General features: G+C 38.9%; 1 protein-coding gene across 3 annotated transcripts; it reads right to left on the bottom strand.

The window, feature by feature from the left end:
- Positions 1–26: 26 nt before the first annotated feature.
- On the bottom strand, positions 27–27,487 carry LOC124384895 (threonine--tRNA ligase 2, cytoplasmic-like). Of its 3 annotated transcripts, XM_046847881.1 has the most exons (18): positions 12,740–12,964; positions 10,706–10,881; positions 10,508–10,622; positions 10,285–10,406; positions 8,018–8,126; positions 7,862–7,929; positions 7,422–7,500; positions 7,187–7,333; positions 7,005–7,103; positions 3,430–3,596; positions 2,773–2,935; positions 1,935–2,072; positions 1,668–1,745; positions 1,339–1,439; positions 872–973; positions 696–768; positions 451–565; positions 27–280 (listed from the first exon to the last, which is right to left on the bottom strand). In XM_046847881.1, the coding sequence occupies exons 1-18, from the start codon at positions 12,821–12,823 to the stop codon at positions 138–140; spliced, it is 2,079 nt and encodes a 692-aa protein (XP_046703837.1). In that variant the 5' UTR covers positions 12,824–12,964; the 3' UTR covers positions 27–137. The 3 variants fall into 3 exon arrangements, 2 of the variants coding, with proteins under 2 accessions (XP_046703837.1, XP_046703836.1); XR_006925645.1 differs by lacking the exons at positions 27–280; positions 451–565; positions 696–768; ... (12 more) ...; positions 10,508–10,622; positions 12,740–12,964 and adding exons at positions 17,384–19,147; positions 19,231–19,416; positions 19,796–20,050; ... (5 more) ...; positions 21,693–21,822; positions 27,256–27,487 and having other exon boundaries at positions 10,746–10,881; XM_046847880.1 differs by lacking the exons at positions 27–280; positions 451–565; positions 696–768; ... (13 more) ...; positions 10,706–10,881; positions 12,740–12,964 and adding exons at positions 15,691–19,147; positions 19,231–19,416; positions 19,796–20,050; ... (5 more) ...; positions 21,693–21,822; positions 27,256–27,487.
- Between the last annotated feature and the right edge of the window lie 104 nt (positions 27,488–27,591).

A 27,591-nucleotide genomic window follows, 5' to 3' on the forward strand; every position in this document is an offset into this window, starting at 1 on the left:
ATTGGAAGAGAAAGCACAAGGAAAAGTTTACAAATTACATGATTTTATTATAAAATATATCCCACAGAATCATGAACAGCTGGAGATCTCGCCCTCACACAATCCTCTGTTCAACACCTCATGGGTTTGTGTGCGTTTCAGAAATGGTCCTGGTTACTGCGGCTCTCTCGGTGCTCTGTCAGTGATGTCACCACGTCCTCCACTAACATTTGTCCTAGTTGTTTTCCTCCTCTTGTTCTCACGCTGACTGTCCTGCTCTGCCGCTCCTTCTCTCCAACCACTAGGAGAACCAGAGACAAGGATACAAGAAAAGAAACAGAGAGGAGGACATATGATGAGACAGAGAAATTTTATAAATATATTTAATGAAGCTTAATTAACTACACATCAGCAATAAAACCCAGCAACCAATCACACATCAGAGTTAAACAACTTATTTGTGTCTCTTACCAAATATATAGTTGTATTGGGAAAGCTGTGCTGAGCGAATCTTTTTATTTAAGGTGGAACCATGGTCAGTGTCAAGGTCAGCCATAAAACCTTCTTTCTTCAATCTCTGGACCACCTTAAATTTACCACAAATGATTTAAAATGAACTTAAGGTAGTAAGTTATTTATTAAATTCACTAAACAAATTTTAATCATGTAAACTAATAACGTTATTTTCTAACAACAGTGAGAAATGGTGGACTCACGTCCAGGCCGTACTGCTCACTTTCATCCCCTACTGGCAAAACCATGACCTGCGCTGGGGAAAGCCAGAAGGGCCTGAGAGAAATGAACAAAGGTCAATTGCATGGTCAATCACTTTCAGCCAATCGCAACACACTTTACCCACGAGTGTCAATATAATTTACTATATATTTCTCACCATTTTCCACCAAAGTTTTCAGCTAGAATGGCTATCATTCTCTCCAGTGAGCCCAGAACGGCACGATGCACCATCACAGGTTTGTGCATCTGTCCATCCGCTCTGAAAGAGAAAGCATGAAAGCAAAACCAAATTTTGTTATACCGACATGTTAGAATGCGAGAGAAAGAAGTAATATAGGAAGAGGAAAAGGGAGAGAAAGTTTGACAAAGGGAAAGAGAATGTGAGACATTTATAGAGGTAGAAAGAGAGACAGAAAAAGACAGGTAAGAAGGTGAAGAAAGAGAAGGAAGGAGGAAAAAAAAGGAAAGGATGAGTAAGAAGAGAAAATGTAAGAGAGACAGACAGAGGGGTAGACAAAAAGAGAAATACAAAAAAAACCCCACGTCTACAAAGAAAGGAGAGCCAGAGCTAGAAAAGGAGAGACTGTTATCAAAGAAAGAATGTTTCAGTGCGAGTGTACGTACCCTACATACTCCAGGTTGAATCTAATTGGCAGCTGGAAGTCCAGCTGGATGGTGGCACACTGATGCTGTCGACCAATTGCATCTCGGATTTGGATATCAATCTTAACACACACACGCAAACAAAGGGTGAGACCTCAAAGTCTGTGGACGCCTCAGTGACACTAAGTATTTGTGTGTTTGTTTGTGTGAGCCTAAGCATGGAGGAGATTACACACGACAGTGTGTTCTGGAATGTGTTCCTCGAGGACACACATGCACACCACCCAACATTGATGATGATCATGATTGAAACCATGTGTGGTTGTTTATGCACATGTTGTGTGTGGCACCTTTGGACCATAAAATGCTCCATCACCGGGGTTAAGCTCCCAGCGCTCACCAAAACACTGCAGACTCTTCTCTAACTGCTACTCTGACAGGCAGAGAGAGGGAGGGACAGACAGTGAGAACGACAAGGGAGAGAGAGAGAGAGAGAGAGAGAGAGAGAGAGAGAGAGAGAGAGAGAGAGAGAGAGAGAGAGAGAGAGAGAGAAAGCATCAGGGTTAGGGTAGCTTGTGTGCCTATGGCTCGACTGGCGTGTATGATCAAAATGTTACCTGTTCTGCAGTATCCCAGAGGGCAGAGTCTCCAAGATACTGAGTGGGGCGAGTGGAGAGCAAGCAATGGAATGTGAAACCAAACACATGATACACACTCCTTACAAAGTCCAAACATCCGGTGATCTCTTCTTCTAACTGCAGAGAGAGATTAACATGTAAATAATGATGCAGAGGCCACATCACTTTACTGAAACAGATATAAGCACCAATCACTGAACAGCACACTTCAAAAAAGATTTAACTATAATGAAGGGATATTTGGTGCCACCCAGATGAGTATTGGTTTCCTTTCAAGTCTGGCTCCTCTCAAGGTTTCTCCCTCATACCAGGGAGTTTTCCTTGGCACGGTCACCACTGGCTCACTCATTAGGGATAAACTTGTACATTTCAACAACATAACCTTACTATAGGTGTAAAGCTGCTTTGGAACAATATCTAACGTTAAAAGTGCTACACAAATAAAACTGAATTGAAACTAATAGAATAAAAACAGCAGCCACGCGCACGGACACTAACACTAACACACATCTCCTTCACATTAAGATCTCATGTCCACTTCACTAAGATTAACTAACAAGAGTCTACTTTACTGGGAACCAACATGGCAAAGCCACACCCTCTTCCTTTGCTGAAAAGCAGAAGCCGCAGCTGGTTCACCTTTCACTAACAGCCAAAGTATTAATACCCATTTCACTAACGGGGACTGAAACAGAGACCACACCCCCCTGACTTGGACAAGTGTAATTTAACTCTGTTATTTAGAGGCTCGTGACTGTAGCACGCATTCACATTTTTGGACTATATCAAATTATCGTGTGTGTGTTTGTGTGTATACCTGCTCTGGTGTGCAGAAGATATGTGCATCATCCTGACAGAAACGTCGTACCCTAGTGAGGCCCCCCAGTGCCCCCGAGTGTTCGTTACGGTGCAGTGCACCAAAGTCGGCCCAACGGAGCGGCAGCTCACGCCAAGATCTCACTCTCTGCTCGTACATCACACTGCAGTCAATTAACACAGAGACATTTTATTACAATAAAACAGATCATTATTTTACACATATTTAATTAATTAACACAAATAACCTCATTCATCAGGTTGATATGATATATATTACACAATTTAAAAAAAACTGTCTAAATTGTGTGTATACATTTCTATATATATTTTATTTATTTGAATATTTTTTATTATTGAATGTTTTGAGGAAGTCAGCTGTCACATCCAATAATAAAGAGAAGCACGTCTCATATATATTTTGAGTTACATCAGTCATTTGGAGGGCGAGTTTTCTTGTTAATATATACATATATAAAACTTTATAATAAATAGTTAATGAATCAAAGTAAAATCTATTGTATGATGGAGTTTTGCCGCTAGCACACATTGCCATAAGAACATATGTGGAATTAAAGCCGCTGGCTGAGATTCTACCAAAAATACGTAAACAGCGTTCATGCAGTCTGTTGTGTAAGAGAAGGGGGCATGTCCTTACCAGTGCGCAGGGCAGTTCATAGGCTTGAGGGCAAAAGTGTGTGGCTCACATGTAACTGTGAACATGTTCTCGCTGTAGTGTTCCCAGTGACCTGAGCGTTGCCATAACGACGTGCTGTACAGAGTTGGGGTCACAACCTCACTGAATCCACGCTTCCTGTACTCACTCTAATGGAAAGAGGACAAGACAGACACTTTTCCAGTGTTTTTACCCCCAAGTGCCCACCTTATATAATGAGCTATTACAAAGAAATAAAATAGAAATTAAGTAAAACATTTATTTGCATAGATCTGGATTAATAATTCAGAAATTTAGATCATTAAAACTAAACAATAAATAATAAGTTCTTACATATAAATATGAACAACAATATATATTTATTTCTACTGATATTGTTTTCTGGTAACTATATATATATATATATATATATATATATATATATTAGGGATGTCAAAGATTAATCGACGATCGATTAATTGTCGATAAATATTTTAATCGATAAACCTTATCGACGGTCGATTAAGCATGATCACCATTAACGTACATAGTTTGAGACGTGGGCAGCTAGCTGGTTTGCCAACCGCCAAAAGAGGACGACGCACGCGGCTTATGCCAAAACATGTAAAGTACAGCAGTTGTGAAGGAAAATGAAGCGAGCACGCAAGAGTTTTTTTTGGGCTCATTTTATTTCAAATGGTGATAATGTTAATTGCAAACATTGTGCCTGTGTTTTAAAATATAATACATCAACGAGCACCATGATATATCATTTGAAAAAAGTGCATCCAGCGGTTTCCGGGACAGGATTTGATTCGACACAGCCAACAATAACCTCCATTTTAGCCGGGAAAAAGGTAGGAACTCAGAAGGCAGAAGAAATAACTAAACGACTGTGCAAAATGATTGCAAATGACATGTTGCCTATAAGCGTCACCGTAACAAAAACTTGCTGACATGGACGCACGCTCGCTACGATTTCCGCTCTATGGAAGTGCGCTCCACTCAGTCGCTAACCGCCCGAGCAAGCGCTCCGTTAATATTCCGCTGACGCTCGCCGTAAACCAGTTCCAGCTCCGACATAAAGTTTTTCTAGTAGGCCTAATTGTTTACTGTTTGTACCAAAATTCTTTTATAATTGTCTAAAATTATGCATGCTGATAAATAGCAATTATGTTTCCAAACTAATTTTTTAAATTCTTCTTAATTGTATTAATTGTATTAATTAAAATGTATTAAATATATTAATCTATCCTTAGCAAACATTCCTAAAATGCAAAAACTGAAAAAGTGTATTTGATTTTCATTCACTTTATTTCCGTGAAAATAGCTGCCGTTGTTGTTCAATAGAATATTCAAAATAGGCTCATTAAAACACAAACGCACACACTCACACGAGATGAAATGTGCGAGATCTTTACAAAATACACATGGATTATAAAGCATGTGAAAAGCACACACAAGATAAAATGCACTTAGAACGCTTGGATTATGAACTGGGTTGAGCGAGCGGAGTGGAATCTTCAGAAAGGCGCTCTTAAGGAAATATTACCACTCCGCTTCGCTCAGCTCATATGCCAGAGTGCATCTGAGACTGCGTTATATTAGTCATTGTATTTGAATTAAATAATTATATAAAATGATCAATCGATTCATTTTATAATCCTACTAGCCTTTTATTTACAGTAAAAACCCTTTCCTTTGTGGGAGGACGCTTGCGTTTTTAGTGTCATTGCACAACAATTCATGCGATAACTACTGTAGACGCATCTTGCAGTATGAAGGTTAACGATTAATCGATTAATTGATCGTTAATTTAAACGACGATCGATCATGAGAATTTGTCGAAATTGACATCCCTAATATATATATATATATATATATATATATATATATATATATATATATATATATATATATATATATATATATATACAGGAGTGCAGAATTATTAGGCAAATGAGTATTTTGACCACATCATCCTCGTTATGCATGTTGTCTTACTCCAAGCTGTATAGGCTGGAAAGCCTACTACCAATTAAGCATATTAGGTGATGTGCATCTCTGTAATGAGAAGGGTGTGGTCTAATGACATCAACACCCTATATCAGGTGTGCATAATTATTAGGCAACTTCCTTTCCTTTGGCAAAATGGGTCAAAAGAAGGACTTGACAGGCTCAGAAAAGTCAAAAATAGTGAGATATATTGCAGAGGGATGCAGCAGTCTTAAAATAGCCAAGCTTCTGAAGCGTGATCATCGAACAATCAAGCGTTTCATTCAAAATAGTCGACAGGGTCGCAAGAAGCGTGGAAAAACCAAGGCGCAAAATAACTGCCCGTGAACTGAGAAAAGTCAAGCTGCAGCTGCCAAGATGCCACTTGCCACCAGTTTGGCCATATTTCAGAGCTGCAACATCACTGAGTGCCCAAAAGCACAAGGTGTGCAATACTCAGAGACATGGCCAAGGTAAGAAAGGCAGAAAGTCGACCACCACTGAACAAGACACACAAGCTGAAACGTCAAGACTGGGCCAAGAAATATCTCAAGACTGATTTTTCTAAGGTTTTATGGACTGATGAAATGAGAGTGAGTCTTGATGGGCCAGATGGATGGGCCCGTGGCTGGATTGGTAAAGGGCAGAGAGCTCCAGTCCGACTCAGACGCCAGCAAGGTGGAGGTGGAGTACTGGTTTGGGCTGGTATCATCAAAGATGAGCTTGTGGGGCCTTTTCGGGTTGAGGATGGAGTCAAGCTGAACTCCCAGTCCTACTGCCAGTTTCTGGAAGACACCTTCTTCAAGCAGTGGTACAGGAAGAAGTCTGCATCCTTCAAGAAAAACATGATTTTCATGCAGGACAATGCTCCATCACACACGCCCAAGTACTCCACAGCGTGGCTGGCAAGAAAGGGTATAAAAGAAGAAAATCTAATGATATGGCCTCCTTGTTCACCTGATCTGAACCCCATTGAGAACCTGTGGTCCATCATCAAATGTGCGATTTACAAGGAGGGAAAACAGTACACCTCTCTGAACAGTGTCTGGGAGGCTGTGGTTGCTGCTGCACGCAATGTTGATGGTGAACAGATCAAAACACTGACAGAATCCATGGATGGCAGGCTTTTGAGTGTCCTTGCAAAGAAAGGTGGCTATATTGGTCACTGATTTGTTTTTGTTTGGTTTTGAATGTCAGAAATGTATATTTGTGAATGTTGAGATGTTATATTGGTTTCACTGGTAAAAATAAATAATTGAAATGGGTATGAATTTGTTTTTTGTTAAGTTGCCTAATAATTATGCACAGTAATAGTCACCTGCACACACAGATATCCCCCTAAAATAGCTAAAACTAAAAACTACTTCCAAAAATATTCAGCTTTGATATTAATGAGTTTTTTGTGTTCATTGAGAACATGGTTGTTGTTCAAATTAAATCCTCAAATAAAATTAATCCTCAAAAATACAACTTGCCTAATAATTCTGCACTCCCTGTATATATATATATATATATATATATATATATATATATATATATATATATATATATATATATATAAACATCTGAGTGAAAGCTGTTACCTTTATAAAATCAGTGAGCGTGTTGTAAATATGAGCTCCTTTAGGCAGGAAGAAGCAGCTTCCTGGACTGACATCATTAAAAAAGAACAGCTCCTGCTCCTAAAATAAAATAAATAAATAAAAAACCAACAACAGCATTAACAACACATCTACCTATTAACATTTGATAAAAATGACTAAACCTTTCCGATGCGGCGGTGGTCTCGTTTCTTTGCCTCCTCCTGTTCGTTCTCCCAACGCTCTCGCTCTTTCTCATTGGGAAACGAAACCCCCATAATCCTCTGCACACCCACTGTGTTGGGATTTGATGATAAAGTCACGGGGGAAACCTGCAGCATTCGTATTGAGAAATTAGTTTTAAGAAGAAGAGGAAGAAGTGGAGAAGTTTAGGACCCTGGGGATATTGCAGTGACTCACCTGTAGCATTTTAAAAGAGCGCAGGAAGCCTGTGTGAGGGAGGAGAGGACCGGTACACACACCTATACACACACCAAACCTACACGCACACACAAAATTACATGGATTTGTTTGTGTTATAAAATTGCCAATGAGATTTTTTCTTGGAGTTGAATAATGACCCCTAGTGGTTTAGTCGCAGCAGAGCATTTATTATCTCATATGCTTTATTATCTCTTTCTTGCTTCGATGCAAGTTTGTGTGACAAAAAGGGAAAAAACATTACTAATGCAAGCTTAAAGAAAACAGCGAAGCTTCTGACAGTGTCAATTGCTTTTATCAGGAAATAATTAAAAAAGGTAAAGAAAGGTTCCCTTAAAGTTACTTTTGGTGTTGTGGATTCTTCGAGAGGGGTTAGTGTGTGTGTGTGTGTGTGTGTGTGTGTGTGTGTATACACACACCTGTACACACTGACTGTGTCTCCAAGCATCAGGGACTCCTCGGCACACTGCAGCCTCACGTCATCATCCTACCACAAAGACCTCATTACACAATGTCACCGACACCATTAAAGCATGCAGCAGGAGTTGGGTTAAAGATCCTGACCGGTTTCTTACCTGGAAGAGCTGTTGGAGTTGGTGTGCACTCAGTGGTGTTGTTGTGATGGGCAGTTTTAACACTGCTGCCTCCACACAGCTCCGCTCCACCTCCTCTAAACAGAGTGAGCTGAGACACACACTACTGTTATTACTGACGATTGTGGGAATTTGAAACCTTTAAAAGTCAAACTCTTCTGACTACCAGCTCAAGACCTAGCTATGCTCTTTTACTATTGCCAAGAAAACATTTTGCTAAGAAAATATTTTACTATATAAAATGATCTATTTATAGGGGAAAAAATTGTGCAATAATTAAAAAAAATTATAATTCTTTATAATAAGAAAAAAAAAAAAAAAATTATATATATATATATATATATATATATATATATATATATATATATATATATATATAAAACCCATGCTACATAGTATTTAACATTATCTACATATTTCTAAATGTCAAACAAACAGTAAACAAACACTTGTAATGTAATTAAGTATTAATAAAAAATAATTGATTAAAAAAACTAAAAACTATTGTGCCACTAAAGAAATGACCAACTATGCATATAGTGCATCTAATAAGTATTCAAAGCACTTCCAATAAAATAAAATAAAATAAATAAAAACTTATTTACATAATTATTCACAGCCTTGACACACAAAATTGAGATCAGGTGCATCCTGTTTTCACTGATTATCCTTGATGTTTCTACAACTAAATTGGAGTCCACCTGTGGTAAATTCAGTTGATTGGACATGATTTGGAAAGACACACACCTGTCTATATGAGGTCACAATTAGCAGTGCATGTCAGAGCACAAACCAAACCCTGAAGTCCAAGGAATTGTCTGTAGACCTTTGAGACAGGATTGTATTGAGGCACAGATCTGGGGAAGGGAACAGAAACATTTCTGCAACATTAAAGGTCTCAGTCAGCACAGTGGCCTCCATTATCCATAAATGGAAAAGGTTTGGAACCACCAGGACTCTTCCTAAAGCGGGCTGCTCAGCCAAACTAAACAATCAGGGGAGATGGGCCATAGTCAGGGAGGTGAACAAGAACCTGATAGTCACTCTGAAAGAGCTCCAGCGTTTCTCTGTGGAGAGAGGAGAACCTTCAAGAAGAACAACCATCTCATTAGTAAAAGGCACATGACAGCCTGCCTGGAGTTTGCCAGAAGGCACCTGAAGGACTCTCAGACTATGAGAAACAACATTCTCTGGTTTGATGAAACAAAGTTTGAACTCTTTGGCCTGAATGCCAAGTGTCATGTCTGGAGGAAACGAGGCACTGCTCATCACCTGGCCAATACCATCTCTACAGTGAAGCATGGTGGTGGCAGCATCAAGCTGTGGGGATGTTTTTTAGCAGCACAAACTGGGAGACTAATCAGGAACGAGGGAAAGATGAACGCAGCATGTACAGAGACATCTTTGCTGAAAACCTGCTCCAGAGCGGTCTGGACCTCAGACTGGGTGACGGTTCATCTTCCAACAGGACAACGACTCTAAGCACACAGCCAAGAGTGGCTACAGAACGACTAGGTGAATGTCCTTAAGTGGCCGAGCCAGAGCCAAGACTTGAACCCGATTGAACATCTCTGGAGAGATCTGAAAATGGCTGTGCAACGACGTTCCCTGTCCAGTCTGGTGGAGCTTAAGAGGCTCTGCAAAGAAGAATGGGAGAACCTGCCCAAAAATAGGTGTGCCAAGCTTGTAGCATCAAACTCAAAAAGACTTGAGGTTATAATTGGTGCCAAAGATGCTCCAACAAAGTATTAAGCAAAGGCTGTGAATACTTATGTACATGGGGTATTGTTTGTAGAATTTTGAGGAAAATGTAAAGTGAGGAAAATTAGGAAATTAAGGAAAAAGTAAATTTAATCCATTTTAGAATAAGGCTCCAACATAAAATGTGGAAAAAGTGAAGCACTGTGAATACTTTTTGGATACACTGTGGTAAATAGGTAATAAATAAATATACAGCAATAAAAATGAAAATTGTTTCGAAAATATTTCAGAACTATTAAAAAAAAAAAAGCACTGTACTAAATGCATATGTAATAAATACATACAAAAACTATAATATAAATAAAATGAAGAGTATGTAGTATTAAAAACTTATGTAACCATGAAAACATGTTGCAGTAAATATTATAGGGGGAAAAACTAAAAAGAAATTAATAAAAAACAAACAAAAAAAAACAGTAATTACATAAAAACTTTTGTAAAATGTATTAGGAGACTTGTATTGTGTGTGTGTGTATGTGTGTGTGTACCTGTGGTCCAGTCTGTAGTCGCAGAACAGTCCAATGTCTGAAACGCCTTCACGGCACACCTGAACACCAAACTGTGTTTCAATCACACTTGCCAACACACACGCCGCTGTCCTCCACACCACCTACACACACACACACACACACACACACACACAAACTGTAAGATGTAAGAGATTTATTTTTTAAATGTTTCTCCCTCTCACAATCACACACACCCACACACCTGCTTTCCCTCTGAAGAGTCGAAACAGAGTAGCTGCAACTCACAGTCAGCCTCTAGGGGGCGAGATAAATCCCACAACGTGCCACTCACCCTGCTCACTACAGCCCCTTTAACCCTGCAGAAATGGTGACAATTAAGACCCACCTCTGTTTGACTAAGAGGTAGCTGCCAATAAGTAAAATCAGTGTGTGGACTCACCGGGTATCCTGAGCTATTTGCAGTGGGGTCGTAACACCCGACACCCCTTTCACTGTTCTGCCATTAGCCAAACGGATACTCAGCTCTCGTCCAGGTTCTGCCCGTTTTTGATCTGACCTTTGTGAGAAAGCATCAAACAGTTGCAGTCGCTGTAACTGGCTGGCTGAGGGCTGAAGCTGTAAGACACATAAGCAAACCCCCCCCAGACACAAGCAATTACTTGATACCATGTAGTATTTCAAGTCACATATTTAACATGAATCAATGACTTTTCTGTAGATTTCATTCATTCTGTAGATTTTTCGTTTTGATGATAAATACAATATTGATGTCCATTTTGAAACCCAAGGCTACACAAATACTAAATGTCAAATACACAAGCTGAAAAACAAAACCAAAACAAAACAAACTAATTAAAACATTGGGCTGTGGCCTTATACCCCAAAGTACTCAAGTACTTAAAAGCCTTTCTACTGCAGTGTGTAGTGAATATCACAAAATTGTTAGTTTTGCACTTCTTTTTTCTTTTTTTAAAGACGACGACATTCGTCATTTGATCAGCAGCCGTTAACCGTATCCATTTAGCTCTCTGTACAAAAGGTAATGGGTGTGTGTGTGCGCGCATTTCAGCATTAGAATTGATCAGGAACGGGATACAATATTGCCATTTAAATTTAGTTCCTTCCTCCAGCTGCAGAGAGGTTTTCTAACAATTACAGACTTTTTATGATGTTGCACTTTTTTTTCCTACACATCTACTGACCAATCAGAATCCAGAATTCAACCTATTTGCTAAACATGTATTTGATAAGTATGTCTGCAAGAGAGTGAAAGGTGACAATAAAATGTGTACAGAAGTGAGAATTTAGAATTGGAACAGAGACAGTGAAATGAGTTTTCTAACTGCGGTTTGTTTATACACTTGTGATGCTCTATTGTGCTTCTCTGGATGGTCACATGATGTAGCGTGTTGACATGGTGACGTTTGCAACCACGATTTGAGCGTAATAATATGAGGCTGTGCAAGAAGACAACACTAAAATACTTAGTTTACAATCAGAACATGAGCATGGTAAAGTGCATAAGTTGGTACACCCTGTGGTTTTGGCAGAAGGGGGTGTGTGTAGTTGTTAATTAGACCTTTCAGTTGTTGAAAAATGACAGAAAATATATAATGTAAATCCGTGCATAATTATATATCTAGTCTGTTTTGCTGATACTTCTGAATGTTAAGTGTGGTGTTGGGGTTGGACAACATATTTGTTTATTTAAAAATAAAATATAAAACCCATTTACAGAAGTGAGAAATCTAGAAGAGAAAAAAATCTATGCGAATCAAATAGAGGGGGGGACAAACTAACAAAAAAAGGAGATATGAAATTGTCAGATGTAATTAAAACAGCAAACAATTTTGGATGTATACATAATGGATCATTTTGGTAACCTCCCAATGAAGCAGGGACACAACAAGGACCAGCTGTACAACCAAACACTGAAGACAAGTATATTGCTGAACTGCTCTTGAAATTCAACCAGGAGACATGAACCTACACTTCAGTATCACTGATCAGTATCTGTGCCAGCTGCAGGTCAGCACTGTATATAAGCAATTCTTTTAGATAGAAATGAAGTGTACTGCAAGTGAATCGAATTAAATGCATGATGTTAAATGGCTTCTTAAGTCTTGAACACATTAAAAAAAAAATTCAAACCTGCAGCAGACTGCACTCTTAAAAAATGTGCAAGGAGAAACACTTCTGTCCATGACTAAAAAGAGGATTTAGGGAAGGGAACATTTTATGTGTTAGTGGTCGGGGGAATCACTTAAGAGTCCTGTAACTAAAGTCCACATTACTTTCTATCTGAACGTTTCCTCTTCAGCATCTCAAAACATCATTCACGTGAATCATGTCGATAACAATTTCACAGAGCCGCCTAATAAGCGCAGGGCAGAACAATTAGATCCTACTAAACAGTTCTTAAATGGGTGTTTAGATTTAGTGAAGTCAAAATTATTTCAATATTGTATATAACCTTGCTGTAGCCTCTGTGGCTCCTTAACGCCGACCTCAGGGTCTCATGCCGCACAGCTCGCCGCAAACACAATGCCACCATCATCCCTCCTAAATGTTTACAAGATCAATATCTATAATAATAAAAAAAATAATACACCATATCTTTTTTTTTTATTTACTCCTACAACGTCGTTCCCTTTCGTGCTCTGTGCGCCGCCATGTTACCGGAATAAAACGGGAAGCAGACAGCTGATTGGTCAGACGTTTTCCAGAGGCTTGACCAATAAGAAAGCGAGACAGAACTGCGTGGGGGCATTCGAACGAGTCAACCACGCACCAACAATGCGCATACAGTAGCCTTTTAAAAATAACTAATTACAAATGAAATCAACCCGAGATAATTAAGCTTGTTAGCGTAGGTCCTCAAAAAATAAATAAATAAAATAAAATAAAAAAACAAAACACCAAGTGAGACAAATATTGCACTATAAAGGATTTAAAATCGATAGTCCTTTTCTTCTATTTTTCCCTTTTCTATTTTTTAAAATTAATTAGCATATTAATTGAGCTGCATTTAACAGTATTTAATACATTGATCATATCTAAAAGTTTTTATTATACTTAAACAACTCATTTATAAATTAATGCTATAATTAGATATTTATATTTAAAAATCAATACAGCAACCTTCACAACTGCATCAAAATAGTATTAGCTGGTGGAATAACAATAGTAGTTGGTAATAAAAGGAGAGACTAATAAACATCCCCTGAGTCTTTCTATTTGTTGCCAAAACGACAATGTTGAATGTTTACATATGTTTGTCTGGAATGTAGATGAGTACAAAAACAGAAATGGTCACAGAATGTTCAGGAATCCATGTTGTAATGGAGTTATAAATCAATACATCTAATTAGCAGCCTGTGAACATTTCAGTTCTGAGATAATCAATACAATGGAAAGGAACTTGACACACTATTGGTGGTGTGAAATTTGTCAGCGTCAGTCCTCAATTTAATTCTGTTTAACCGACATCTCCAAGGGTCGAAAGGATGAAGACCAATGAAATGTTAATCTTTTAGAAAACTTGTTCTACTTAAGGTCAGTTTTCGACAAAACACATTACCTCAGAAAAAATACTAAATGTGCAGACAGAAGGTTCTCCCGAAACAGGGTTGGGATCCTGTGCTCTTATCAGGACAAACCAACCCTTTAGAGTTCTATATTTGCCCTTATATATATATATATAAAGTTAAATAAAAAAAAATAAAAACACCAAAAAAAAAAAAACAATAGGGTTAAACTGGAGTCCTGACTTGAAACCCTCAACAGCAGTTCTGTAGGTTTAGACCGTGTGGATGAAGTTTTGATATTTATGCTCCAAGCAGCCGGTGCCATGTCTCAAACAGATTGTATAAGGAGAAAAAGAAAAAGAAAAAAAAAAAAAAAAAAAAAAAAAAAAAAAAGGTATTTTGCAGGATGGAGAGTGTGTTCATTTGCAAAGTATTTGATTCTCTAACAAAAAAAGTGTACTTTCATATGTAGCTTTGACAAAGAGCACTAAATTAAGAAGCTAATTGCCGTTTACAACGTTTCTTGTGTATTTATCAATAATGGTTGTGTCCTACACACAGAGATATAGAATAGTTTTTAGCAGTGAAGTAGTTCATGGTCAGACCTAGTCAGAGCAACAAAACTCAATTTGATTCCACCGTATGACTCATCTAGCGAGCTTATTTATATTCTGCTAACCAGAATGCACAGAATTGCTAGGAAAACAATCTTAAGACCCCTGAGCAATGGCTTGCTAACAGCCTCCTCAAAGGATAATTTATCCTAAATCTACACACTTGGCTAAAGACAAATTGGGAAACAAAACCACATGAATGCTGGCTCTGTGATATAGAGTATATAGCAAACTAGTTAGCATGGTTACTAGGTACAGCATGGTTTGTGCTCCTTAATGAAAGAACACACTCAAAGACTGAAGGTTGGTAAACACATTAAAGAGTGGAACAGATAACATGAGCTTAGTTGCTTATATACTAGCAAGCATATACTGTATACACGTGTGTTCACCTTTGTAAACTAGCTAGACTAGTTACATGTAAAAATATGCTATTGGCTTACTGTATGAAGTTATACACTCATCTAATCAGGGTCACATGGATGGTTAACAACTAGGAGCACTAGCCCTGTGGTCAAAGAATATACCCATAAATCAAAGTCTAGTGTTTGGGGGGAAAAAAGTGATTTTGTTCCTTATCTTAGTTCATGTGTTTATACATGAACTTTTAGAATGTGAATAGTGAGACTTGTAGAATGTCTAATAGTGTATGCATTCAGGAAAAAAGAAGACGCTGTATATCACCACCACCGATTTCCTCAAATGCTCACAGGTTATGAACCAAAATGGGGGGAAAATCACACCACTACTTGTACAAGCAGTATTAGCAGTATGTACATTAATTACAGCTCATTTCTCTGTGTGTGGGTGAAAACCAGTAACAAGACTTTCTTTCAAACACTTGATCCTCAAGTCCAAAGTATTTTATACACATCTAAAGGTAAAAATCAAATCTGAACTTTTTTGAAACATTTTTTAGCAATAATCAGCGTGCATATAATATTTATATATATATATATATATATATATATATACACATACACACACACACACACCACACAATTACACCTGTGTGACAATACTTTTTTCTTCAGCACATCCTTGTCCAATTAAAAAGTGGTAATCAATAACGTCTGCATTTGATTATATTTGATGATGTTTCAACAGTCCTTTTTACTTTTAACTGGCATGTTTACTGACTAGCAAAGTAAAATAATACTCCTTTGCTGAAAATGTAGAAATCTTATGCTAGCAATCAAGCAGACTGAAAGAACATTCTAACTTGCAAAGTAGAAAGTTTCCTCAAAGCCTATGTAGTAACATGGTGGTTAGCGAGTGAAGAGTTTATGCTAACTAGTTTTTATTGCAACAAACTAGGACATGGAAGTGACTTTGCTGATTTGAATGTAAAGTTCTCCTATTATGGGGAAATAAACGTAGATCTGAAAATGTCAATATAATGTTATGTTGTATGGCAACACAACATTCCAACTAGCTTTCTGCATACTGATAAAAACGCTTTCAAATTTAGCTGAGAATTTTATAACAGATTGCAACAATGCCCACTGGGCCACAACCTTCTACAGTGATTTTGACTCAATTCCTTACCAACTTTACTTAATGTTAATAATGCAAAAAAAAAAGACAAAGAAAACCCCCAAGAAAGGAGGAAAAGGCAGCTTCATTACAGGAAATAGGCGCATCAGAAACAGTATTCCAAAATTATTTCAGCTGGCGTTTTTTGAAAATTGAAACTGAAATTCCAAAGGAAAGGGAACAGGAAACAAACAAATTGTAAAGTGTAAGCTCCTCTTCTTTTACCTATCCAATCAGATTCCTACAAAACGGTATACACCATTTAAAAAGCTACGTGCATTATTGTGGCACGTAGTTTTTAGTGTTTCTCTGTTAAAGGATATACTGAAAATTTTAATATTCAGTGCACAGACGATTTTTTTTCAAAGGTTTTCTCTAAACCATAACCTTGCATTTTTGTCTTTCATAGTTCTAACGAGGGGGTGGAGCCTTATTATTTACATACACAATGCCAGAGTTCTGCATCCCCATGCAATAAGAAATATAAAACAAACAAAACAAAAAAAAAATTTAAAAAAAAAAGGAAAAAAAGGGTGTGTAGCTCAAATACGCAAACCGGATATCCTCTGTAATAGGTAATGTTTTTTCCATTAATCGTACATGTAGCTTGCTTGTGTACAGATTCAGATACAGATATATAAAAATATGCACATTTCTTATACACATTTCTTTGGAACAAAACAAAAAAAACAAAAAAAAAACAAAAAAAACAACACACCAAAAGAACCCAAATACCACAATTATATTGATAAAGAATTGTAAGCCCCCGATCATTCTTATTTCTCAACAGAGGGCTTTTATTATTAATGATACATGCCAGGACTAAAAAAAAAAAAAAGGATAATTTTAAGAATTAAAGAACAGGAAGCAGAAAGATGGAAGCATTAAGATTGAGTTGTGGTGTTATTTTCGCTAAATCAATTGTTTTAGTTAAAAGTTGTGATTGTATGTCCTAGCTGTTGAGCAACAATAAGCCTGCGTTCACGATAGCAAGTGACAAAGCCAAGCACACAACACTCTAGTATCTGCTTGCGTTTAGCTCCAATTCCAAAAGCACTTGAAGTTTAAAGCAAAAGTAACGCATTATTTTGAAACTAGACTTGGACCATTTGGTTTCCATTTCGCAAATTAAAAGAAGCTGTACAGACCACACTCAAACCTGGAGTGACTGTGAGTGACTTGCCGATTTCTAGTGTGAACGCAGGTTGATTCCAGATAATTATACATGTGTGAAGCAGAAGTTAGTGAGTTTACAGATTGAGTGACAGAGTTTGAGAGCAGGAATGCAGAAGCCACACAGAAAAGAGAAGCGCCTCTATTTACATTCTTAATTACAGACCTAGATCTAGAACAATCTAGTTTTGTTCTCACACACACACACACACACACACACACACACACACACACACAAAGATAAGTGGAAATGATCAGAATAACCACCTTTTTTCTTCCTGTTAATCTTCCTTTCTCTCCTATTTCATCCCACCATCTTGCCTAATTGGCTTTGAGGGAAACCAAGCTGGGGAAAATGCTGATATCATGTGACTTTAACCTTACAAGCAAAGGAGCAGTGCCTAAGCAAATGCACATGTCTGATTAGACAGCATTGCAATCTTTAATAGCGAGGAGGCAAAAAGGGTCGCTTAGGCGCGTGTAACGATCCACCACGGTAGGCGGGCCCAGGTCGCTTTGCACTTGGCAACAAGGGCTCTCGGGAAAGGGGGAGGGGCAATGGAAGCCTCTGTGAAGGCAAGCGAAGAAGAGGTCGGGGTGGGGAGGGCAAAAGTGGGCGGGGCTCTCTGGAAGAGGTAGGGGTTGTGGGTGTGGTTGGTGAAGGGGAGGTCGGGCTTTGACCAAGTAGTGGACGATGAAGGGGGCGCATGGAGTTAGATTTACCCCTAGAACTGTTAGAAGTGATAGCCCCACCCCCATGGGCTTTAACCACATCTGGGCGTAGATTAGCGGGAGGGAGGGGCAAAACTCGATCAATGGGGACCAGGACACCGCCCACCATCACAGCTGAAGTAGTAGGGGACTGAGAGAAGTCCCTAGAAGGGGCCAAATGAGGAAGAGGGGGTGGAGCAATGCGAGGAGGAGGAGGAGGGACAACTGGAGGGGCCGGGGTTTGAGAAAGAGGGAAAAAGTGAGGGGGAGGTGGTGAGGAGTATTGGCCCTGCGGAAGTCGCAAATGAGCTGGTGCAGATGTGGCATGGTCTTCAGAATCAGGACCATGGTTTCCAGGGTGAGGCATAGGTGGGGCTTCCATAAATTCTGCCTCTTCGTACCACACCCCACTGCCCCTGGTTGCACCACTGGACCTTCTGGAACCTCGACCAATCACGCGAATGCTCTCAACTGTCTGGATGCGGTTGCTGTAGCCAAGCTGATCGATGGTTGTGGCTTCATCGCCGGTTGCTGCAGTAACCACAGTTTGAATGCGATGATAGCGCTCGTTGTCTCCACTTATCAATTCCTTTTTCTTCGATGATTTCTTCCCTCCTTTATCCTCCTTGACTTTTTCTCGTTGAGCTCCTACACTAACTCTTCTTCCCTCTGTTTTAGATTTTGTGGCTAATTCCTGTGAGGAGAAGTGAGAGGAAGTGGAAGAGGAGGAAGGGGTATGGCCAGGGGATGCTTCACTCCTCCTCTTTCCCACTTCTTTCTCTTTGTTTTTCATCGCAGTCTTTCCTGACAGGGTGCGATAGTCTCTGTCTTTGCGCATCTCGTCTTCTGCGCCCCATGATGAAATGTGTGTTTTGTGGCCAATAACGCAGGGTGGGCTGTCAACTATTTCATCCTGTGTCGGCGTCCCGCCCCGTTCATCTCGAACTGGTGTGGCATCTCCGCCCACAAGCAGTGGGCTGTTACTTTCCGCTTCGAATACGCCTGCGAATCCAGGATTCACTTGCAGGAAGTTGTTGATTTTTGACTCTAAGCTCGGCATCACAACTTCCTGTCTGTCCTTCTCCCTCTCTTTCTCTCTATCCCTCTCCCATTCTATCACTTGCTCTTGCTCAGGCTCAAAGTTCAAGCTGTTGTTTTCAGAAGCTTTTGGAGTCTTCGGGGTGGATGGTGGTGTTGGAGTTGTGGTGGTTGTCATTACAGGTGCTGTTTCTGTTGTCGTGGTGACAGCGGAAGAAGAGGGGGCAGAATTTGGAGAAGTGAGAGAACCAGCCCGGGCTGACGAAATCAGAGAAGACAAACCTGAATGAAAAAGGAAAAAAAAAAAAAATGAACAAACCACTAAGTGTGTGTGTAAATATGTGATCTAGAGTGTGTGTTGTTACCAGGGTGTGTGTGAGTCTTTGTAAGCGCATTTAGGATTCCCTCTGGTGAAATATCCACTTTTGACAGAATACTGGCCAACGGATTGGGTGCTGCAGTTCCAACAGTGGGTGTGCTTTTTACTATGGGGGTGTGGCCTGGTTGTGTAGTGGGAGTTCCTGGAGAGGGGCGGGACACTGGACTGACACCTGTGTAGTAATAAACAAACAGGCAAAAAGAAACCCAGAAAGATTAGACAGATACATAGATGCACTGATTAATAAATACACTTATAAAAAAACTATTAACATACATTGCTTTTTTGGTTCATAAATACCATACAGACATGAAATCATTTGATTATATTTTCCTTTTTAATTTATACAAATTGTAAAATAGGAAAATAGTAAAAAAATATATGTAATTATATATTATATTACACAATATAATTATATATATATATATATATATATATATATATATATATATATATATATATATATATATATATATATATATATATATATATAATATATATATAGTAACTAAAGGTCCAAAGATGATGCATTTTTATTGAATTTTGCTCACCAGTGTTCTTCATGGCATTAGTGATGCTATTCAGGATAGAGCTGATCTTCCCAAGATCCACATTAGCCAAATTTAAAGGGGCGGAGCTGAGAGTACTGGTGGGTGTGGTCACTGTAGACAAGGATGTTGTCTGAGCTGCTGGTGGCTCAGGTGTTGTTTTTGTGGGAGTAGCTAAAGTAGGGGATTTATCTGCTGTTGCATTGGTGGCTTTAGAAACTGCAGACAGAGGGGCAGCTTTTTCTTTTTTGTCTTCAACTGAAATAAAAAAATGCTTTAAATATAAATACAGAAAAAAATATCCAAACAAACAAACAAAATAAAATGCTCACCAAAAATACTTGTGGTGTGTGCAGTCTCTTCATCCGACATGTCCATGTCCTCCACATCTCTGTTGTCTTTTTCATCTTTTGTCCGTTGGTTACGTCCCAATCCATGAAAGGGTGATTCAGAGCCAGAGGGTGAGGGCGCATCCTCCGAGGGTGAGGGAACTGGAGACTCGACATCGGGTAGTGTGGCTTTTAGAGCATCCAATTTGCGTTTCAAATTCGAAACACGATTTGCAAAGGTCTTGTATGCCTGAGCAGAGACCAACAATTAGTGACATATTGTTCTATTGTAAAATTCAGATCTAGACTTTCATTCATTTGACACTGAAACTAACAAGTGATTTGTTAGTCAAGAGTTCACACAAAAAATTTATTTTTTATTATTTTTTTTTTTACTTACATTAGCGACAATTTTGACCTCTTTGTACTGCATTTCGTAAAAAACGTCAGCGTTCCCCAGAGCCTCGAGCAGTGCCGGTTCTGTCTCCTTCTGTCCTTCCAGAAACTTCACAACCTCCTGCAGCTTTGTGCTGCCTTCCTCAAAATCCTTTGAGAATTTATTTCCTCCTGCTTTATCTGAGTCAAAAAATAATAATATTCTGTGACACAACATTTAATTAACATTTATGAAAGGCACCTCCAGTGTGAGCATAATGTAACATGCAGAGAAAAAAAAGAAGAATCAAAAACCTTTGAGATGCTTGAGAGCTTCAGTGCTGTAGACGTCGATTCTGAGAGCGGCGAGTTGTTTCTCTTTCAGCTCGCTCTCCTCTACAGAGCGTTTGTACGCCGATAGGCGCTCGATAAAAGCTTGAGGCTGAAGTGTAAACAGATCATAAACAAAGACTTATTTTTGGGGAAACAGGGAAGAATCAAATATTATAATTCAAGATACTTACTGCAAACTCTGCTACAATCTTGGACTTGAGGGCAGCTTTAGGGGTAACTGGAGATGCAAGAAGAGCAAACATATGAAAAAGAAAATGAGTAACAATAGCACATTGCTATAAATTAGCACTAACATTATATACAGTGGTCCCCTGGAACTCGAGGGGGTTATGTTCTAAGACCCTTCCATAAGTTCTGAAAATCCACGAATTTTGGACACACCCCTGCAGCCTCCATGATACTTTAGTGAATTCATCAAGATATTATGTCACGTTAATACAGTAACGTGTTTTAAAAAATGTAGTGAAAACATAATTTAATAAAATTTTATTCCTAACGTTCCTGAACATGGATTCCAACGAATTTTAAGATAATTTGCTGTTATTTAGATTCCAAATGAAAACCTGCGAATGTTCTGAACCGCGAATTATGGGCGGGCGGGCGTTGACTGTACTTTAAACTCATTTTACTTCACCTGAAGGGGGTGCTGTTTCTTTTTTCTGAAGATTTGTCTTCAGTTCGGTGATTAGCTCCTCTGGGTAAACGCTCCGCTCCTGCCAAATATTGAAGATTCTCTCCACTGACTTACGCACTTTAGCATCCCTACAGCCAAACAATACAGAAATTTAGTTTTGAACTACAACAAAATAATTCAATGAAAATTTCCTCTATTACACACACACCTGACCAGCAGAGCGGCATTAGGCAGGATTTCAGCGAATGTGCTGCGGTAAACGATGGCGTTTTTCCTCTTGCAGTTCTGAATGACATCATTAGCAAGGTAGAAGAGATTCAGCCTGTGATTGGCATTCGCTAAAGAGACAGAAACCAACCATGTTAGCATCACACATTCAAATAGTTTAAAACAGTCTTTAAATATTTCACAGTAGATTTGGAATTGGTATATTTAGAACAACTGTATTTATTAATTAAAAGTTGGCTTATTGTCTAATTGAACTTGTGTTTAAAAAATTGTGACTAAATGAAATCAAATCATATAACTAACATTTTAGTAATTAAAATAAATCAAAACTTCTAAATCAACCTTCCATTTGTAAAAAAATAAATATTTCACATACTGTAAAAATGTCTAAATTTAATAGTGAAAGGAATAAGGAATTCATTTTGAACATCACATTACCATTTATGTCAAACAAGTTACAAGGCTCTGTACTGCCCCCAGAGTAAAATAAATAAAGGATAACATTATGTGAAATGTGCTGCCAAAGAAACTACAAGCTGTGAAATCTATTTTTACCACAACTTAAGAAGCCAGAAAAGAACAAACATTCTTCCAAAATAATAGTTTTAAAATGCTCTACTCTTGACTCAAAACTCCAGCAATATGCCTCTACTGCATAGCAAGACCCTCTAAATATAGCAAGACCCTTTAAAACTAAGCGCTACAACACGGTAAAGCTCTCCATCATTTGAGTCTAGCAAACACAAAGGGCCTCTACCACACAACAAGCATCATTAGGCATTGACCGCAACCACAAAAAAAAAAAAAAAAAAAAAAAAAAAAAAAAAAACAACAAGGTAGGCAGCAAGACCATTTACCATGAAGCAAGGCCCTAACACCACATGGACCAACACACAAAACAAAAACATGAAAAGAACTCTGTCAAGAACATCTCAATCTTGCAAAAATAAAAATTTCTACCACGATGCACAAGCAATGAGATTTTCTACCGATAAAGTGCTGTTAGAACGGTTTTTATGCAAGTCTATGACAGATGATGAATACAGTGTATATCATTGGATATCTTGTTTTGATGGAAGGGCTTCAGAACGTTCAATCAATGGTTTAAATGAAGGTGATGTTTACAGTTAACTGCAAGCCCCTTTGCCACAAAGCGAGACCCTCTGGTATGCAGTTTAGTCTCTTTTGCACACAGTTAAACCCAAACTTACATAGTAAAACTGGTCTCTTTTATGCAACGAAACAATTTAGACCCTGTGCAATGAAGATACATTAAAACATAATTAATCTTTTAAGCAAGAACACCCAGTATGATGCAGCAAGTCCTTCTAGTATACAAGAACCTTTTTGCCAAGCAAAAGCAGCATTACAGTAAGACCCTCTGCTCTCACAGCAGCCAGACCCTCTACTGCAGAGCAGCAAGGCCTTCCATTACATTTGTGCAGTAGGTTTAACCTCCTACATTCGAACTTTTGAGGCCGTAAAGCTTTAAGCTCCAGAATGTCCTCAGTAATGCGAGTTCCTTCATTTTAGCCCTCTTTTATTATTTCGTATTTGCGACAATAAAGCAAACTATATAATCGCTAGATTGCACTGCACCATACAAAAAAAAAAAGATTTGATACTATAGTCAAGTGAAAAAATCTGCACCCCAACATATAGACAATAATATATTCATGCTGGAAAAAACTTTTACCTGTTTTGCTTCACAGATATTCCTTTATTACCTCAAGTTACCAAAAAATAGTGCACACTAAAATATTAACTTCCAGCAGTCCAGCACATACTGCCTGAGAAATACATTCTACAGCTGTCCGTTTTATTTTAATATTATCTCTGTAACTGTTTCAGCTGTCACAGGCCATACATTCTGTAAAATGATCAAATAAGTTAGAATTGGGAAATAAATTAAGATCTAATTTTGTCAATCTTGTTAATCACGTGACTTTAGTTACTATGGCTATATAACATATAGCAGAATATTCCAAACAATAATTCACAGAGTAAAGTAAATTGAGTTGACACTACACTATATCATGCTGAGTTTGTCTAATAATTTATTTCCCTCTGTTTTATGCCTATAACATTTTTTAAACACCTACTCCCAGGCAGTTTTGTGTCAGCAGTTCCTGTTAACAGAAACAAAGGTCACCCAAAATGCACAGTCTGTAACATTTTGCGATTTCTGGTGTCTGATTGTTTGGTGTGGCTATAACAGCATGGAGCAAAACTGACTTAATATTTTGCAGTTGTGTATTGGATTGTAACAAGATATTCCCAATGGCAGACCTAGAAGTATGGCTCTGTAAATATCTTAAATAAAGAAAGAAGTATTAAGAAGAGAGCAGGTTACATCAGCCTGCTAAAGAGGATGGGTTTCCTGCAGGATCTCGACATGTTTACGCCTAGCTAATCATGTAAGCATCAAGCAAAGTGTTGTTATTTGAAACCACTGAATCCAGTATAAAATTGTGATTGGGTTCAGTAGCCTCTGCTTGTTATGTGACCAGGTTCGTTGCTTGAAGAAAGGTTTGAATACTAAAGCCTTATTTCTTACAAGAGTTTAATATTCATCTTCTGCTAGCCGTGTGACTGGATCCTCGGGGTAAACATATCTAGAAAACTGAATATACACAAGATACTAGTGAAGTTCGATTTTGAAACTAGGTTAACACTTGTGTTAGGATCTTGTGATACGCTTCACCAAATGATCAGTCATTTTTTCTGCTGGATGTTATGTAGGTGGTACTAATCTTAGGGCAAAGTTTTCACAAACTTTACCCTTAAAATTCCCCACTCATCTCACCCACACAGTAATCATCCACTCATGCACACAAACAGTGCCCAGACACTTGTCAGATTTATCTGAAAGGCAAGTTTGATGATATTTAATAGGTTAGAGTAAGTAAGAGTGTGTATGTATACAGTATTGTGTAAAAGTTTGAAAAATGCTGTGGAGTAAAATAAGTGGTAGCTTATTTTCTTATTAATTATAAAAATGCAAAGTGAATAAACAGAACAAAAATACAAATCAAATCAATATTTGCTGCATTTGCCTGCAAAACTAATTCCTGCTGTTTGAGATACACTTGCACACAGAGTTTGAAGGCAGGCAGGTTGTTTCATACATCTTGGAGAATTAACCTCAGATCCTTTTCTATCTTCATGTAATAGCAGACAAACATAATGACATTGAGATCATAGTCTGTGGGGGCCAAAACTATTACTTCAAGGACTCCTTGTTCTTCTCTGCACTGAAAACAGCTCTTAATGACACTGGCTATATGTTTGGGATAGTTGTCCTGCTGCAGAATAAACGTTGGTTAAGTATCTGACTGTGTTGCTCAGCATTTAGGACACAATTAATCCTGAACAAATCTCCAACGCCATTTGCAGAAATGCAGCCCCAAACTTGCAGGAAACCTCCACCATGTTTCCCTGTTGCCTCAAACACTCATTATTGTAACACTCTTCAGCTCTACGAGAGACAACTTTCCTCCTGCTACAACCAGATACTTCAGATTTGATCTTATCGGTCCAGAGCACCTGCTGTTTTGGTGCCTATTTGAGTCCCTTAGCCTTGTTTCCTTGTCAGATGTATGGCTATTTACACGCAAATTGTCCCTGAAGTCCACTTCAGATTTCTCCAGATAGTAAATAAGTGTACCTGAGTCCCACTGGTTTCCAACAATTCTTTGCTGATTTTTGAGGGAAGTAATCATGGTGTACATTTCATCTGCTGCATTAAGTTTAGGTGTCCAAATGCTGTCTCTACTCTTCTACTACTTTCTGCATCTTCAAAATAGCCTGAACAGCACATCTGGAAACCCCAGTCTGCTTTGCCTGGGGGAGACCTTGCAGATGCAGTATAAACTACCTTGAGTTTTGATGCTGTGCTCAGTCTTGCTATGGTGTATGGCCTGTTCCACCACCTCACCTAAGCAGCAGAATTTGGCTGTTCCTCGCCCAGTTTAAAGCCTCCAACACATCTTAATGACTGGATATCAACCTACCTAAGAAATGGATGTTCCTCAGCACCTGCTTAGTATAACTGGTAAATCATACACCCGACTCTGATAGTACAAAATCCCTGACTTTGTGAAAGTGTACAAAAGTCAAAATGGAGAGCCAAAGTGTAGTCGCACCAAATATTGATTTTAGATTTCCCTTCTGTTCGCATTTGGTTCAGTGGAAAAAAATTGATGCACACTTATTTTCAAAAGCATTCTTACTCTACATTTTTCACACCTGTAAAATGTTTACAAAGACCAAAATAAAAAAACTTTCTTTCGGCTTCTCTTGTTAGGGGTCGCCACAGCGGATCATCTGCATGTTTGATTTGGCACATGTTTTTACGCTGGATGCCCTTCCTAACGCAACCCTCCACAATTTATCTGGGCTTGGGACCGGCACTAAGGCTTGTGCAACCCTAACGGCTGGGGGTTGGTTCCCTGACCAAGGATCGAACTCGGGCTGCAGCGTTGAGAGCGCCGCATACAAGAATCAAAATAAAAAATACCACAAAATATTATAAATTAGACCTAATTTAACCACTTACACCACAATCACATCACAAAGCTCGATCATATACTCAACAGGTCACATCACTCAGCTGATCTCAGCCAATCACATCATTCAGTTCATCACTATGCTCCACTGATCACCACCCAGTCACATTCATAACATTCCACCAATAACAACTGTTGATCCAGTCACCTCTTTTCATGCTACTACTTAAAATACCAAAGCAGTTACAACATTAATGCACACTGTATAAACTCGACTGTGATCACCACTATAAAAACATGCAATACACAGTGAACACTGTGCAAAGAGACACAAAGTGGGTTTTCCCTACAGATTCTGTATCCCACAATGCACAACGGTGTAAACATACAGACATGTCAGTTCATTATAAAGCAGGGATGTACAATCTGACCTCGCAACCTTTCCCAGACCCTGTGGTCTGAGAAACGTGTTTACAGGTGCATTCTGGGACGTTAGCGCAGTGTCACTCTAGTTCCGAGTTTAACAAAACAATAATACCTTCAGGAAAATGAAATTTTGACAGTTGCTTGTGTGGTTTCTTCACCTCCAAAACTTTGCAGTGTCAGAAATTATTATATAAACCGGATTTGTATCTCCTTGTGCGCGCGTGCTGTTTTGTGCGTGTGTGCGCGTGCGCTCTCTGCGACATGGAATCATTAAAATAAAATATCGAAATAACATTAAGGGTTGATACGAAAGGTTGCAATTTTGATGCAAAACTAAATGAAATTAAGGCAACGTTGCTGAAGTGTCCTGCTTTACAAGCCTGGCCTGTAAGCCAAAGCCCAGCTGTATAGCATGCTAGCAGCTCTCATGGTGTGTACGGTGCTGGAATATTCCCCCGACGAGCAACAATAAAAATTAAAAGTCCACAGTCGAAAACGAAGGACAAGCGGCATTTTGCAGGGAAATGAAAACACATAACAGAAACACCACACATACATAAACGCGCGAGCGACCTGCTTAGTGTTTGTGTACAAGCCGAGGCGACTCACATTTTTTGAGCCACTTCAACCAGGAGCGCACTACGGCCCCGTGGTGTTTCTTATTCTCGAGGCACCACGAGGACAAGTTCTGTATGGACTCCATCGTGTTCGTAACTCCCTGAAATCGACGGTCCAGACTCGCTTCCAAAGCCGCCGAAGAGCTACTGCTGCTGCTGCGGCCGCCACTACTGGCCGCTTCGGCTCCGGCCGCCATCTTTCCTTCCCTCTCCTCCTCCTGGGCCGAAACGAAGCTTCATTTACAGAACAAACCGCTAGGGGGCACACAGGTCCACAAAAAATCTATCGAAAAACTTGTAATGTTTCACTGCGTTGTGAAAGTATTTG

Source organism: Silurus meridionalis, chromosome 4, assembly GCF_014805685.1.
Source record: "Silurus meridionalis isolate SWU-2019-XX chromosome 4, ASM1480568v1, whole genome shotgun sequence".
Taxonomy (NCBI): domain Eukaryota; kingdom Metazoa; phylum Chordata; class Actinopteri; order Siluriformes; family Siluridae; genus Silurus; species Silurus meridionalis.

Coding starts and splice junctions, on each gene's coding strand:
- LOC124384895 (XM_046847880.1), bottom strand. CDS start 27,460: ATGGCGGCCGGAGCCGAAGCGGCCAGTAGTGGCGGCCGCAGCAGCAGC. Junction 21,613..21,692: donor AATGCCGCTCTGCTGGTCAG/GTGTGTGTGTAA, acceptor GTTTGGCTGTAG/GGATGCTAAAGTGCGTAAGT. Junction 20,698..20,811: donor AGCTCTCAAGCATCTCAAAG/GTTTTTGATTCT, acceptor TTTTTGACTCAG/ATAAAGCAGGAGGAAATAAA.